General features: G+C 46.9%; 1 protein-coding gene across 1 annotated transcript in view; it reads left to right on the forward strand.

The window, feature by feature from the left end:
- Positions 1-1,558: 1,558 nt before the first annotated feature.
- Positions 1,559-15,544, forward strand: part of appa (amyloid beta (A4) precursor protein a) — a gene marked incomplete at its 3' end in the record, with an annotated part of 80,267 nt that continues 66,281 nt past the window's right edge. Inside the window, exon 1 of the mRNA XM_084329800.1 lies at positions 1,559-1,772. Coding sequence (XP_084185926.1) covers positions 1,713-1,772 — 60 coding nt within the window. The 5' untranslated portion in view covers positions 1,559-1,712. The remainder of the gene's footprint in view (positions 1,773-15,544) is intronic.

Raw genomic sequence — 15,544 nt, forward strand, 5'->3', positions numbered from 1 at the left:
CTGACCTTTGGGAAGTATTTCGACATGCACATGGGTATCTTAGTGGTGTAGTGTATCTTGTAGACCAGGCCCATTGCAAGTTGCTGTACTCTGTCGTCTACTCTAAGCCATCCTAGGTTGTCAAAATGGGCAGGGGTGAGGTGGGTTTTAGGAGTAAGGTCAAGCAGTAGTCTGACCAGTTTGTTTTGTGATGTTTGTAATCTTGTTTTTAGTGCCTTTGAGGTGCTTTGGTACCATGAGGTGCAAGCATAGTCGTAGTACCCTTGAATGAGTGCTCCTGTTAGAGTCTTCAAGGTATTCTTGTTTACCAGAGAGGAGATCTGGTACAGGAATCTAGTTCGTTGGTTGACTTAGTTTTATTACATTGGATCCCATTTTGTCACATGCAGGAAAGATTTGCCTCTAGGATGGAACCCAGGTAGGTAATTTCATCTTTCCTTTTAAGATAAGATAAGATATTCCTTTATTGATCCCCTTGGGGAAATTCAGGCATCATAGCAGCATGGGGGAAGGGAGGGGGGGGGGGGGTATAGGTAGTGAAAACAACACAAGCAGTGTAAACAAATAGGTCAATATAATTTCTAACTAACTGAAATATATATTCACAGTATTCACAGTGTCACATAAGGTGCAGTATGCATAAGGTAGTGTTATAATTTACTATCTAACTAACTGAAATATACATTATTCATTATTCACAGTATCACAGTATCCACATAAGGTGCAGTATGCATAAAGTAGTGTTATTGTCCTACTTGGGTTCCTATTAGTTCTAGGTCGATGTCTGGCAGCAGTCCCTGCCCACTGTTGTGGAGCCTGATGGCCGCTGGTATGAAGGACTGTCCGAGGCGGTTAGTTGAGTGTCGGGGGGGGTATGAGTCTGTGGCTTCCTTGTCACCTTCACCTAATATGTTTTGATCTGGTCAGGTGCGCTGTCACCTAATATGTTTTGATCTGGTCAGGTGCGCTGTCACCTAATATGTTTTGATCTGGTCAGGTGCGCTGTCACCTAATATGTTTTGATCTGTGTCTGGTTAGGTGTGCCGTCACGCATCACCTAATATGTTTTCATCTGTCTGGTCAGGTGTGCCGTCACCGAATATGTCATCTTTTGCATCTGTGTCTGGTCAGGTGCGCTGTCACCGAATATGTAATTTTTTGCATCCGTGTCTGGTCAGGTGCGCCGTCACCTAATGTTAATATGTTTTCATCTGTGTCCACTGACCACTGACACACACAGTGGGGGATGTTTTAAAAATATAATTTAATATATAATATAATATAATAATTTGTGCTTCACCAAAAAATTTGGTCAGCAGCCGCCACTGCTACAGCAGTATTGTACACAGCCAGTAACTATACTTTTGCTCACAAATTCCTGAGGGGCCTGACAGCGCGGGGACTGAGAGTGCTGCGCTGACGTTCTGCAGATGGATGCGTCTCGCAGCAGCAGCTGTGCAGGCTCTCGCGGTAGTATCGCGCAGCAGCATCAGCAGCTGTGCAGCCTCTCGCGGTAGTATCGCGCAGCAGCGCTCGAGCCATCAAAGCGGCACGGGAACAGAACAGAACAGAACAGGCAGCAGCAGCAGCAGCAGAGACGGGACGAGCGACAACAAGACACACACACACACCGACGGATACGTTGACCGAATAATCCCACCAGCACCGACACATAAGAGGACGCGCTGCTGTGACGAGGAGAAACCGGGAGCATGGGGGACCGTGTGGCTTTATTGCTGTTGTTGGCGGCGGCCTCGGCTCTGGCTATTGAGGTAAGAAGATGAAAAGAAGGGGGGAGAGGAGCGCTGTCTCTCACCGCTGACTCTTACCGCTGTCTCTCACCGCTGACTCTCACCGCTCACCGCTGACTCTCACCGCTCACCGCTGTCTCTCACCGCTCACTTTTTACTATTTTTTTTTTTTTACAAGGCTCGCGCACACAACAACCACCGTTGTGCCTTTCTACGCAACAATCACCGCTGTTGTCGCGATATTAACGGCCTTGCCGCCGGTGTGTAATCGCGGTCTCGCGCGGCTCAGCTGAGGAGGAGGGGTGTAATCACGGTCACATTTCCATATCCCGAGGGGAGTTTAAAGGGAGTGGGCGTGTTGTTGTTTATTGGGATGAAACACAAATCTATTTCTAGATCTTTCCTTTTCTCATCACAACAAACTATTTGGGAACTATCGAAACAAATGTAATAATAACGTGTAATAATAAATAACGGAGATAAGGGATTTATCAACAGAGGATACAGAGAATGTAGAGAGAGGGGGGCTAAAGTAAGATGGCGGCGGTGCACTGCAGCATTCCACTGAGAGGCGCATACAACACAATCCACTTGTGTGTCTTTTTGTACTTGTATTTATTTATTAACACAGTTAAACAAAAGTAAAAAATATATATATATATATATAATAAGTTATAACCATATTGTGAATGAGAAGTTAGAAACCTAAAAAGGCTTATCGAGAACTTCCCCTGTTTTGTCAAATCAAACATAATATTAATACGTGTTATACAACAGGCTTTTTGGGCTGTCAGTGCCTCTGTTTTTCTCTCTGCCTCTCTCTCTCTCTCTGTCTCCGTCTCTCTCACTCTGTCTCTCTCTGTCTCTGTCTCTCAGACCCCCCTCTCTCTCTCTCTCTCTCTCTCTCTCTCTCTCTGTTTTTATTTCAACATGCTCCATTTCCCCAACTGCCCAGAGTCTCTCTCTCTCTCGGAACCGTCCATTCCCTTTATTAATCTGGATTATTTAGGAGAAATGCGAGGCTTTTTGTTTTGTGGGGGGGTCCAGGATGACTATGTTCCACATTATAATCACAGCTCATCCATCTCTCTGGGGCGCAGTGCCATGTCGGTGTGACTGTGCTGTGAGGGAAAATTACACCCTTTCAGTAAAACCCTAAGTATTTAGCCACACTGTTGTTGCCGAAAAAAGCAGCAATTGCATCCGTGTGTGGGAACCAGGGTTGTTCAGTGTTTCCACCAGATTAAGCTGCTACTTGTTGTAACCGCTCCGTGACACCCCCTTTAGTTCACCACACAATAGCCATTAACTCATAATCGATTCAGTTATCTGTTTCATCAAGGCCTTTGTGCTTCAACTAGGCCTGAGTTTTAGACTTTTTTAAATCGCATTGTAAGCCTACCATTACATTTTCCCAGGAAATAAGAGATTTGGATACTTGCACTTTACACCCTAACTCTTATCAAAGACAATATTATCTTTGTTAGTTCCTTGTGTCCTTGTATCTTATATATATATATATATATATTTTTTTTTAATCCTCTTTTTCTCCACCTGATTTTTTTTTCTTTTTTTTCCTCCCCATCCCAATTTAGTCGTTATGCCAATTCCCCCCCCCCCCCCCCCCCTTATCTGGCATGTTCCTCCTCCTACTGGTCGGTACAAGGGAACCCTGAAGTTTCACCTGGCAGCGAGGACTCTCATTGGTGAAGCGTAACGCGTGGGAGGTCACGCTGCCTTCACCACTTCCTGCCTTTCGCTGAGCAGGCGCCCAGACCTGACCTGTAGGCGTCGCTGTCCACAACGCCAGATCACCACCCACGACTTGCCCTCCCCCTAACCCAGCCAAAAAACGAGTTAGTATGACGACCGGCCCAAGCCGCGCAGGGCAATGCTGACTCCGGGAGACGAGACCGCAGCCTCTTGCATTGGTGACGAGCGCCAAACTCCGCTACGCCACCCGACCGCTCCCTTGTATCTTATATTAACCCTGACTGGCATTTGCACATTAGAGGAAGAAGCAATGAAGTGTGACCGAGAGGGACAGTGCCCGGGAATCTTCGGGATATGAAGCAAGACTACCATGTTGCTTGCAATGAGATTAACATTAGCAAGTGCATTGAGTGTGTGTTATCTTGTTACACACAAATATATCTTGTTAGACTTTTGCATGACTGCCCTACCCATGCCCAGTGTACACACACATAATACACACACCACACATGCACGCTTAGGTAGGCGCTTTTAAAGCATCTTTCAGTATCATGATTGATTGATCGTATACGTTTTTAGTATGGGTGACAGTACGGTGTTAATCAAGCCACTGACCCTGGGAGACTTACACAGGACCACTAACGCAGTGGTTCTCAAACTGCGGTCCGGGGACCCCTGCGAGTCCTTGCGGGTACAAGAATGACAAGAATGACCACTCTGGTCATAGGTCTCTCTCTCAGTCTCTTCTCCTTTATCTCCTCACATATAGTTGGGTTATGGAATTTAATCTGGTGACCAAATCATGTCCGAGAACAAATTCATCTTCTCGGGACGAGGATCATCACCGCCGGGAGAGAAATCGTATCGAATGGGATCTGCGGCACCCTGGTGACGATGTGTCAATCGATTTGACCCGAAAGAGGCTGAGAACCCCCCCCCCCCCCCCACAGCCCACCCACACACACACACTGTGCCAGTAATAGAACAATTGTACACGCATGCATCATCACACCCACCAATAATACTGCACATTAGATTAGCATATTCATTTTATGCCTGTCTTTGAGCTGCAGTTTCTGTATGAAAGGTGCTATACAAATAAAGTTTATTATGATTATTATTCACTGTAGCTTAGTTGCCTTTTCCTACCGTTATATATCTATCCCACATAATCACTTGCTACAGGGTCTATCCTCATGTACTTTACTCTGTTACCTTGCACCCGGGTTAGATGGCCAACTTATTTTTGCCTATACTTGTACTTACTGTATGGCGGCCGACGGTAAAATGTTTTGAATCTAATCTACCGGCCACGACTCGACATTGCCGGTATAGGAAACGACAAATCCCCTGCTGGCGTGTGAGGCCCGGTCGGCGTGCGTAGCGTGGGAGTTTGTGTGTGTGTGTGTGTCCCGTCCCCCCGTCCCTGGGAAATTTGGTCTTGGCCCGGGGCGGCCGGCCCGTCAGTGCGTACATACTGCAGTCTTTGAGCCCGGGGTGGGCCGGTCCGCTCCCTCTATTAGCGGGTGCATTATGCCATTAGGCTGCTTGGCAGACTCCCTGTGTTGTGTTCCTCTCCTGGCACGCCCCCCCCCCCCTCGCTGCTGTGTCGTCCTCCTCGCCCAGACGCTGCTGATGCTCCAGCCCCCTGGTCCCCTGTCTCTGTCTCTATCTGTCTGTCTCCTCTTCTGTCTCTGTCTCTATCTGTCTGTCTCCTCTCCTGTCTCTGTCTCTGTCTGTCTGTCTCCTCTTCTGTCTCTATCTGTCTGTCTCTTCTATCTGTCTCTCGTCTCTGTCTCCTCTTCTGTCTATCTCTCTATCTCTCTCTGTCTTCTCTTCTGTCTCTATCCTCTCTCTGTCTCCTCTTCTGTCTCTGTCTCTATCTGTCTGTCTCCTCTTCTGTCTCTGTCTCTATCTGTCTGTCTCCTCTTCTGTCTCTGTCTCTATCTGTCTCTATCCTCTCTCTGTCTCTGTCTCCTCTTCTGTCTCTCTTGTCTGTCTCCTCGTCTGTCTCTATCCTCTCTGGCTCTCCTGTCTGTCTCTCATGTCTCTATCCTCTCTCTGTCTCTCTCTCTCTCTGTCTCCTCTTCTGTCTCTGTCTCTATCTGTCTGTCTCCTCTTCTGTCTCTGTCTCTATCTGTCTCTATCCTCTCTCTGTCTCTGTCTCCTCTTCTGTCTCTCTTGTCTGTCTCCTCGTCTGTCTCTATCCTCTCTGGCTCTCCTGTCTGTCTCTCATGTCTCTATCCTCTCTCTGTCTCTCTCTCTCTCTGTCTCCTCTTCTGTCTATCCTCTCTCTATCCTGTCTCTGTGTCTCTCTCTGTCTCTGTCTTTTCTCTCTCGGTCTCTTCTCTCCTCTCTGTCTCTCTCTCTGTTTCTTCTCTCTCTCCTCTCTTTTCTATCTGTCTCCTCTCTGTCTCTTCTCTGTCTGTCTGTCTGTCTGTCTGTCTGTCTGTCTGTCTGTCTGTCTGTCTGTCTGTCTGTCTCTTCTCTCTCTCCTCTATCTCTCTTCTCTGTCTCCTCTCTCTTTTCTCTTCTGTCACTTCTCTTTATCTCTCTCTCTCAATCATACTGTATCCGCACTGACTACCCCCCCACCCCTCTGTTTCTCTCTCTCCGTCTCTCTCGATCATCTGCACTGACGCTCGCCCTCACCCCTCTCTCTCTCTCTCTCTCTCTCTCTCAATCATATATCTGCACTGACGCTCGCCCGGCCTCACCCCTCTCTCTCTCCTCTCGCTCGCGCTCAATCATATATCTGCACTGACGCTCGCCCTCACCCCTCTCTCTCTCTCTCTCTCTCTCTCTCTCTCTCTCAATCATATATCTGCACTGACGCTCGCCCGGCCTCACCCCTCTCTCGCTCCTCTCGCTCTCAATCATATATCTGCACTGACGCTCGCCCTCACCCCTCTCTCTCTCTCTCGCTCAATCATATATCTGCACCGATGCCCCGCCCTCACCTCTCTGTGTCTCTCTCTCATCATCTTATCTCAGTTGTGGTATAATCGGGGGGTCGATTGCCTCCTGAGCTGTGAGATATGATCTGTCTGTATCTAGATATGATGTAATTAAGCATTACATCACACGCAGGAGTGGTTTGTGACCAATAAACCATGCCTAGGGGTGGTTGTTAGGCCCGAGGCGCAGCCGAGGGTCGTTAGACCCCCCTAGGCATGGTTTATTGGTCACAAATCACGACTGCACGTGGTGTAAAGCTTTTATACAACTGCCAGATTCATCCAACCTTATTTCTATACAATAAACACACATTAATCGAAGATTTATTGAAAAAACCATCCGCCAGAAAAAGTAGTTCCCACAACTCCATGTGGAAGCAGCTTGAAGTGCATCCAACCAAACTAACACATCCAACTGTGTATTATTGGAATGATTGAGAGAAGTTGCCTCATGTGGAAGCAGCTTGAAGTGCATCCAACCAACTAACACATCCAACTGTGTATTATTGGAATGATTGATTGAAAATTTATTAAAACGTTTTCTTTGCCCTATAGGAAAAAAACGTTTTCTTCGCCCTATTTTTTTATTTATTTCTTTTAGCCTAAACTTAACCAGTTGGAAACCAGGGGTACAGTAATAAAATTAGCAATCAACCAATCAATCAATTCAATAGACCATGCTCACTTAAAACAGCGCTGCTTCTCTCTCAGTCTGACTCCCCCGCTGTTGCAGACAGGAGTGTGTGTGTGTGTGTGTGTGTGTGTGTGTGTGTGTGTGTCACAGTGTGTGTGTGTGTGTGTGTGTATGTGTGTGTTTGTGGGTACGCCAGCGTCGGACAGTGTGAGAGAGAACGCTGCAGTCGGAAAGTAGGAAGGAAGAAATTTAAATCAATCAATTAATCTATCAATCAATCCGCGATTTTTCTTTTGTTCTAGATTGAGTCAAGACCCATCAATTACATCATTCAACATTGTTTAAAATACTAACACATTCCCCTTGACAGAATCGCTTCATATTTAGTCGTTATGGTGCTTTCAACATAACCATTTGTTGTCCGCGATCCTGTTTTCTCCCGGAGTGAGCCGGGGAGGGTTATGTGATTTGGTTGTGGGCGGGTCCTGAGCCCAGGACCGTGGATTGTTGCCAATAAAGACGTGTGAATGGCCAATCAGAATCGAGAAATTTGCATGCCGTTGTATAAATGTATCTATCCATCTGTCTAGCCATCTATCTGCCTGTATCTATATATCGGTCTATCTTCTATATTATCTACCCGTCTGTATCTATGTCTAGTTATCTGTCTGTATGTATATCATCAACCTATCTAGCTGTCTGTCTACTTCTACATGTTTTTAATCTTCTCTTTTAGGGCGGCTAGGTGGTGCAGTGGGCATGGCGCTCGCCACCAATGCCGGAGACGCTGGGTTCGAGCCCAGCTCTCCGCATTGCTATCAGCTTGGCTGGTCGTTCGTACTAATACAATTGGCAGTGTTAGGGGGTGGGAAGCTGATGGGTGGGGGGATCGGACGTTGTGGACAGCGACTCCTACAGGTCGGTTGGTGCGCCTGTACAGCAGAATCAGTGTCCCTCCCACGCAGACCCCCGACGCTGAGAGATCGCGCCGTGCAGGTGAAAAGATGCGACGGCTGCCTCCTCGAGTACCGGAGGGGACACGTGATGCAAGGCTTCGTCCACATTGCAGCCGGCTTGTGGGAGGCGTGGCCTAACAGCGTTCGAGACAGGGGAGGGTAGAATTGGACGATACGAAATTGGGATGGGAGAAAAATAGAAAAAATGGGAGAAAAAGTAGATAAAAAAAAAATCTTCTCTTTTAAATCTTATCAATTTGACCGTTTTGAACACATTTCTGCAACCGGAGCACTTTTATCATGTCGACGAAAGCAAGGTTTTGGGTAGCCAGTTCTCTCTCTCTCTCTTTCGCTCTCTGCTACTAGTCTCTCTCTCTGCTAGTCTCTCTCTTTCTGCTAGTCTCTCTCTTTCTGCTAGTCTCTCTCTCTGCTAGTCTCTCTCTCTCTGCTTGTATCTCTTTCTCTCTCTCTGCTTGTCTCCTTCGCTCTCTCTCTGCTAGTCTCTCTCTCTCTGCTAGTCTCTCTCTCTCTGCTAGTCTCTCTCTCTCTGCTAGTCTCTCTCTCTCTCTGCTAGTCTCTCTCTCTCTGCTAGTCTCTCTCTCTGCTTGTATCTCTTTCTGCTCTCTCTCTCTTTGCTTGTCTCCTTCGCTCTCTCTCTGCTAGTCTCTCTCTTTCTCTCTCTCTCTGCTAGTCTCTCTCTCTCTCTCTGCTAGTCTCTCTCTCTCTCTCTCTGCTAGTCTCTCTCTCTCTCTGCTTGTCTCCTTCGCTCTCTCTCTGCTAGTCTCTCTCTCTCTTTCTCTCTCTCTCTGCTTGTCTCCTTCGCTCTCTCTCTGCTAGTCTCTCTCTCTCTCTCTGCTAGTCTCTCTCTCTCTGCTTGTCTCCTTCTCTCTCTCTCTCTCTGCTAGTCTCTCTCTCTCTGCTTGTCTCCTTCGCTCTCTCTCTGCTAGTCTCTCTCTCTCTTTCTCTCTCTCTCTCTGCTTGTCTCCTTCGCTCTCTCTCTGCTAGTCTCTCTTTCTCTCTCTGCTTGTCTCTCTCTCTCTCTCTCTCTCTCTCTCTCAGGTCGTCTCTCTTTCGAGCCTTGGCTTGGTTTATCTTGATCACCAATATACTGAATATCACCACGGAACCCCACATGCCTCCCTCTGTAGTCTGTATCCTGATTGGAGGTCTATCCCTCCCAGTGATCGCACGCCTCAGTGGTCTGTATCCTGACTCAACTTGTGTTTCGATAAGCCATTTTACACGTGACGTGATAGTTTTTTTTTTAATTTTTTTTAATGGTCTTTTCCCCCTCCTTCTTTTTCCAATTTTTCTCCCATCCCACTGTTAGTCGTTATGCCAATTCCCAACCCCCTTCCTGGTTGTTGCGCACTTTCCCCTACTGTTGGTCCGGGAGGCCGGAGACTGTCACATGCTTTCCTCCGACACATGTGCAGCCAGCCGGCAGCCGGCCTGGCAGCGCAGATTCTCACCGGGAGAGTGTAACGTGTGGAAGGTCGCACTACCTCTCTCCAGATCCCTCCCTCGCTGAGCAGGCGCCCCGACCGAACTGTAGGGGTCGCTGTCCACAACGCCCAGGACCCACCCACGGCTCCCCTCCCCCTAACTCAGCCAAACGAGTTAGTACAGCGATCAGCCCGAGCCAAGGCAATGCTGACTCTCCGACGTGATAGGGTTTTAACTCATACCAGTAGTAAATAATATCTATTTTCTGCCATTCTAGCCTAAATGCACTGTGATACTGTCTCGGAATGACTATCAATTTCAGTCCCACGTTCTATTATTCTCATGTCTCTCTGTCTCTCTCTGTCTGCCCTCTTTGTATCTCTCTCTCTCTCTCTGTTTGTGCTTGGAGATAGGCTTGGGCGGTATGACGGTATTAAGGTATACCAGGGTATTTAGAAATACCTACGGTATTGATTTTCAATACCGTCCGTCACCGTCAAAATCACAGATGCGCTTCAGTTTCTATAACAGTGAAACGGAGTTTTGAGTGTAGTGCACACACGCGCCAGCAGAGGGCGAGACCGCTCTAGTGGAGCGAGTGGGTCACAACGGTGTTCACGTTTTACGGTAATGTTGCGACAGTGCTGTGAAAATACCGTAAAGCGTTGTGACGAGAGCAGTGTTGTCGTGGAGCAATCCGTCTCTTATTATATGTGAACTAAAGAGTACAAGGTTTACACAACAGCCCCCACCCGCCTTTTTATTGTATTTGTACCGTCCTGTACTATCCGCTGTCAGCTGTTTATCTCTCTCTGTGAGCTACTGAGCTTGAATAACTAGCGTTAGCTCACGTTAAGTAGCGTTAGCTCTGCGGCTATTCTTAGATTACCCTGAACTAAATCAATGACTAGGTTATAAAGCATTCGAGTAGTTTTCACTGCACATAGAAGTAGCCAAACAACGGGAGCATTTCGGGAGCATATGACCAAAACCCAGGCAATTTCTAGCCCTTAAGGAATCAAATAGTCTGCCATGGCTATAGGCTAGATGCTAACGCTAAAACGGTGCAGGCTTCTACCGGTGCGGGACTACCATTCTGAGAGCTGACGATGATTTGTTTACTTGGTAACACGTAACCCCCCCCCCCCCCCCCGCGCTGATAAATGAAAGTCATACCGTCAAATACCGTGCACCGGGGTATTATAACATAAAGGTTTGCCGGTTTGAAAATAAGGATACCGCCCAAGCCTACTTGGAGACATAAAGGGTTCCCATAAAATATGCCAAGTGACTCATAGATGTGTCCAGTTCCTCTGTCAGCAGCTGAACTAGGGGCTCAGCAACACAGGCACTTGACCTTTCAGTGACGGAGCTACTGTATGTCAACTGCTCTCTCTCTCTCTCTCTCTCTCTCTCGCGCACGCTCAATCAATCAATCATATGTCTGCACTAGTGATGCACGATATATCGGCCGCCGATATAATATCGGCCGATATGGCAGTTTTTTTTACACATCGGTATCGGTCCGATATCAAGATGTGGCCGATTTATAAAAAAAAATATATAATATATATATATCTTTTGGACATGTTTTGGCCTTAAATAGTTTCAAAATATCAGTAATTTCTGAAAATAAGTTACAAAAGTAAAAAGAATAAATAAAAATGCATTTAGGAAAATAGCTAACGGAGATATCGACATCGGTAAATATCGGTATCGGCCAGAACGGCAATATTAATATCGGTTATCGGTATCGGCCACAATTTTCACATCGGTGCCTCGCTAATCTGCACTGATGCTCGCCCTCTCCCTCTCTCTCTCTCTCTCTCTCTCTCTCTCTCTCTCTCTCTCTCTCTCTCTTTAGAGCCATATCACATTGTAATAGTTTGTCCCAGAGGATCAGTCTGGTAACTGGGTTAGTGCTCAGCTGGCTCTGCTTTGTGACCTGGTGTCTGTGACCTTTGACCTGGTGTCTGTGACCTGGTGTTTGTAACCTTGGCAACTGCACTGCCCAGGATAGGAAGGCTCTACAGAGAGTAGTGCGCTCAGCAGAGCGTACTACAGGTATTGCACTACCACCTAGGGCTGCACGATTAATCGGGGGGGAAAAAAATCGTGATCTCGATTCATAGACCTGTGCAATCTCATTTCTTGAGGGCTTCAGGGCGGCGTGCTGTAGGGGGGAAGGGCCTGCTCTTGGATGGGCCCTGTCCGATACGCTGGCGATGTGGGGGATGGTGTCACTGGTGACCGCCTGGTGGGGTCTCGATGCTGCGGCGTCGTTGGTCTCACCAGGCACCCTTTTTACGGGGGGTCCTGACCCTTCCTGGGGCTGGGTCCTCCTTCGCAATCCGCTGCTACGGCCTTGCCACAGGGTTGGGTTCTTGACCTTGACCCTGTGATATTAGGGATTGTAACGTTTTTTTTCCCTTCCCGTTCGTTCCCTAGTGGCATGTGGGTTGCGCGCCTCTGTAATCGTGGGTTCTAAGTCCCACGATCTGCTCACCCTGTTCGTTTGAGTTGCTAAACCCTCTTTGCACAGTCGGATCCGATTCCCTCCCGTCCTCCACTAGGGGGGTCCGGGGGCTCTGGTCCTCCCCGGTTCTGATGGTTGTGGGGGGCCTCAGCGGGTACATTTGTCGAGCTTCCGCTCTGCTCAGCTCCTGTGTTCCACTTGAGCGCAGAGCGTAAGCTATACGATATATAACATACGGTTAGGGCTGGGCGATATAACTATAACGATAAATATCGCAATATATTTTAATAATCTATATCGAATATCGAAATTTAAAAAAAATCGAAAAAGACAGTGGACAGACTTGTCTTTCTTGCCTGCAACTTAAAGTAATGGCTTTGCTTGTCCAAATGACAATACTGACCAAATTGAGATTTATTTTTCTCTTGTCCATTTATTTTGTTTGCTTTCTAATTTAAAATACAGTTTGAAACCGTCTGTACACAGTAGGCTATGTGTGCTAGCAGAGCTAGACTCCAGTCACGAGTCACGGTGCACATGTGCGGTGGTTTGTCCACCAAAAAAGCGCCAAAAGATCGAAAATAAACTAGCAGAGCCAGAACTGTTCAACTCCCCTGGAGCCACAGCCAGCAGAGAAGCCCGTTTACTTTCGCTTTTAAACCAGCTGCAGCCTGAGAGTGTGAGGGGATGTAACACTAAAGATGGCGGCAATGACAAAGAATTGCTGCAAAATAAACATACATCTGTTGTTTATAAAAAAAAATATATATATACTTATAACAATTTCGATAATTATCGATATCGAGAAATATGATAACATTATCATATCGTTATCGCGATATGATTTTTTTCCATATCGCCCAGCCCTACATACGGTTATCCTATAACCATAGTTATAAGAGTATAGCGAGCGCTCTGCACTGACTCACTGAGGACCCCGTGGTCTTCGCCTTCGGTGGTGAAAGACTTGGGAAGGAGCTGTTAGTGTGGCCACGACCCCGCTTATGTAGAGGAGCGGATGGGGGTGTGGCCAGGCGGATGGGTGTGTACATGTGGAGAAATGTATTCAGTATTAGACTGGCTATGGGATATGATCCACTTGAGCGCAGAGCGCTCGCTATACTCGTATAACTATGGTTATAGGATAACCGTATGATATGGCATGTACACGCACACACACACACGCATGTACACACACACACACTGCTCTTGCCGTCATGGCAACGGGACTGCTGCAGACTGATTCATCAACGTCTTCATAATAAGTGTTCCATGTGTCAGGGTCACAGCTCTCGGGTAGAGAGAGAGAGAGAGAGAGAAGCAAGACACGAGGAGAGAGAGGGGGGCGAGAGGTGGAGAAAGAGAGAGAAAAGAGAGGCAGGATTGACCTTGGCACATTCGCAAGACCTGGGACATGCTAATCCGACTAAAGGCCAATACAATCGAGTTGTGGCTTCGCAGACAACACGAAACTATGGTTCATCTCTGTAAATTTTTTCAATTCAATTCAAATGGGCTTTATTGACATGGGAAACATACGTTTACATTGCCAAACAAAACAATCAAACAGAGAAATCAAAAGAAATCAGTACATTACAGAAGGAATTTCTTGTATGGTTGACGGTCTTTATGGTGGTTGTATTCCGTTGGATGTCCTTTTCTTGTCACAGCAGCTCACAAATCTTGCTGCTGTGTTTGCACATTGTTGTATTTCTCCCAGTAGGTATGGGAGTTTTGAGTTATTGTCCATGTTTTCAAAGTCTCTTTGGGTGTTTGCAATTTGTGGGAAGTATATGTCTCTGATGTCTTGGTATAGGGGGCAGGTTGTTAAGAAGTGGAGCTCGGTTTCCACCTCTTATTGTGTGCAGTGGGTGCACAGTCTGTCTTCTCTGTCTCTCTGTCTCTCTGTCTCTGTCTCTCTCTCTCTCTCCCCCCCCTCTCATAGAGCAGGCTACTCTGTGTGTGTGTGGTTCACGGCCATGTGTACAATCATGTACAATCATCTACGCCATGTATGACGTAGATCATGCCAGTTAGGGTACCTTGTGTATTAGGGATGCACGATTAATCGAAAAAAATAAAACGCGATCTCGATTCATAAGACGTATGCGATCTAATTTCTAAATGACGGCGATTCTGATGTATTTGCATTTGCGTCAAAATGGAGATCAGTTGCATTAAAAGTAAAACACTCGCTCCTATTCCCCTATGCACGCACGTCACGCTGTGTTCACATGTTGACTTATTTGCTTCGGAACAATCCCAGTTGCGATATCGATCACACTTACACAATGTAAAGCAAAACACGCTATTAATTAAACATTCAATATTAGGGATGTTCGATATTGGCTTTTTTACCGATATCCGATATTGTCCAACTCTTAATCTCCGATACCGATATCAACCGATATATGCAGGGTTCCCCCCCCCCCAAAAACACAACATTATGCATACTTTTCACAATAAATAAAATAAGAATTTGTTCTTACTTGCTTTCCTGGGTAAATAAAGGTTAAATAAATGTAAAAATAAAAAGATTTTTTTATTTATTTTTTTGAAAACCGATACCGATAATTTCCGATATCACATTTGAATGCCAATATCGGCCGATAATATCGGTAGGCCGATAATATCGGACATCCCTAGTAGAAATCCATCCCGTTGCATGGGTCCATGATGGCGTCTCACGCCACGAAAGTGCAAGTCATCAGCACATTTGGCTGATGATGAGAATACTGTAAAGGGCGACTGCAGTGTGTGTTTCTTTAATAAAACGGCTTGTCATCAGGAAAACACCTCGCCTCACTGAGGGAACAGCAGCTTGTGACTCTTTTCTATCCCTGTCTCGTTATTTTCTGAAGAGGCTGACACTCATTATTATTTCTTCCCGATGGATGATCGCAGGCTACCATCGTTCTCTCTCTCTCTCTGTCTGTCTCTCTCTCTATCCGTCTGTCTCCCCCTCTCTTTGTCACCCCCTCTCTCTCTGTCTCCCTCTCCCCCTCTCTCTGTCTCCCTCTCTCTGTCTTTCTGTCTCTCTGTCTCCCTCTCCCCCTCTCTCTGTCTCCCTCTCTCTGTCTTCCCCCCTCTCTCTCTGTCTCCCTCTCTCTGTCTTTCTCTCTCTGTCTCCCTCTCTCTGTCTTTCTCTCTCTGTCTCCCTCTCTCCGTCTCTCTGTCTCCCTCTCCCCCTCTCTCTGTCTCCCTCTCCTCCTCTCTGTCTCCCTCTCTCTGTCTCCCTCTGCCCCTCTCTGTCTTTCCCCCCCTCTCTCTCTGTCTCCCTCTCCCCCTCCCTCTGTCTCTCCCCCTCTCTCTCCCTCTCCCCCTCTGTCTCTCTCTCTCTCTACACGTCTCCTTCTCTCCCTGTTTCTCATCACAGAAGCACACAAACATATGCCCGTGTGCCATATTACATACACTAGTAGGGGTGGGACGATACATCGATCCAGATCGATACATCGATGTAATTATCAACGATCGAATCGGATCGATGCGATGTAATAAGATCGATTCATATCGATACTCTTATTTTGAAAATCCTGTGGCGAGTCTCATAACTGATTGTGTTAAATGGGCATATGATATCATCTCATATCGATCGCAGGCACCTGAAT

Source organism: Notolepis coatsorum, assembly GCF_963971535.1.
Source record: "Notolepis coatsorum genome assembly, chromosome: 1".
Taxonomy (NCBI): domain Eukaryota; kingdom Metazoa; phylum Chordata; class Actinopteri; order Aulopiformes; family Paralepididae; genus Notolepis; species Notolepis coatsorum.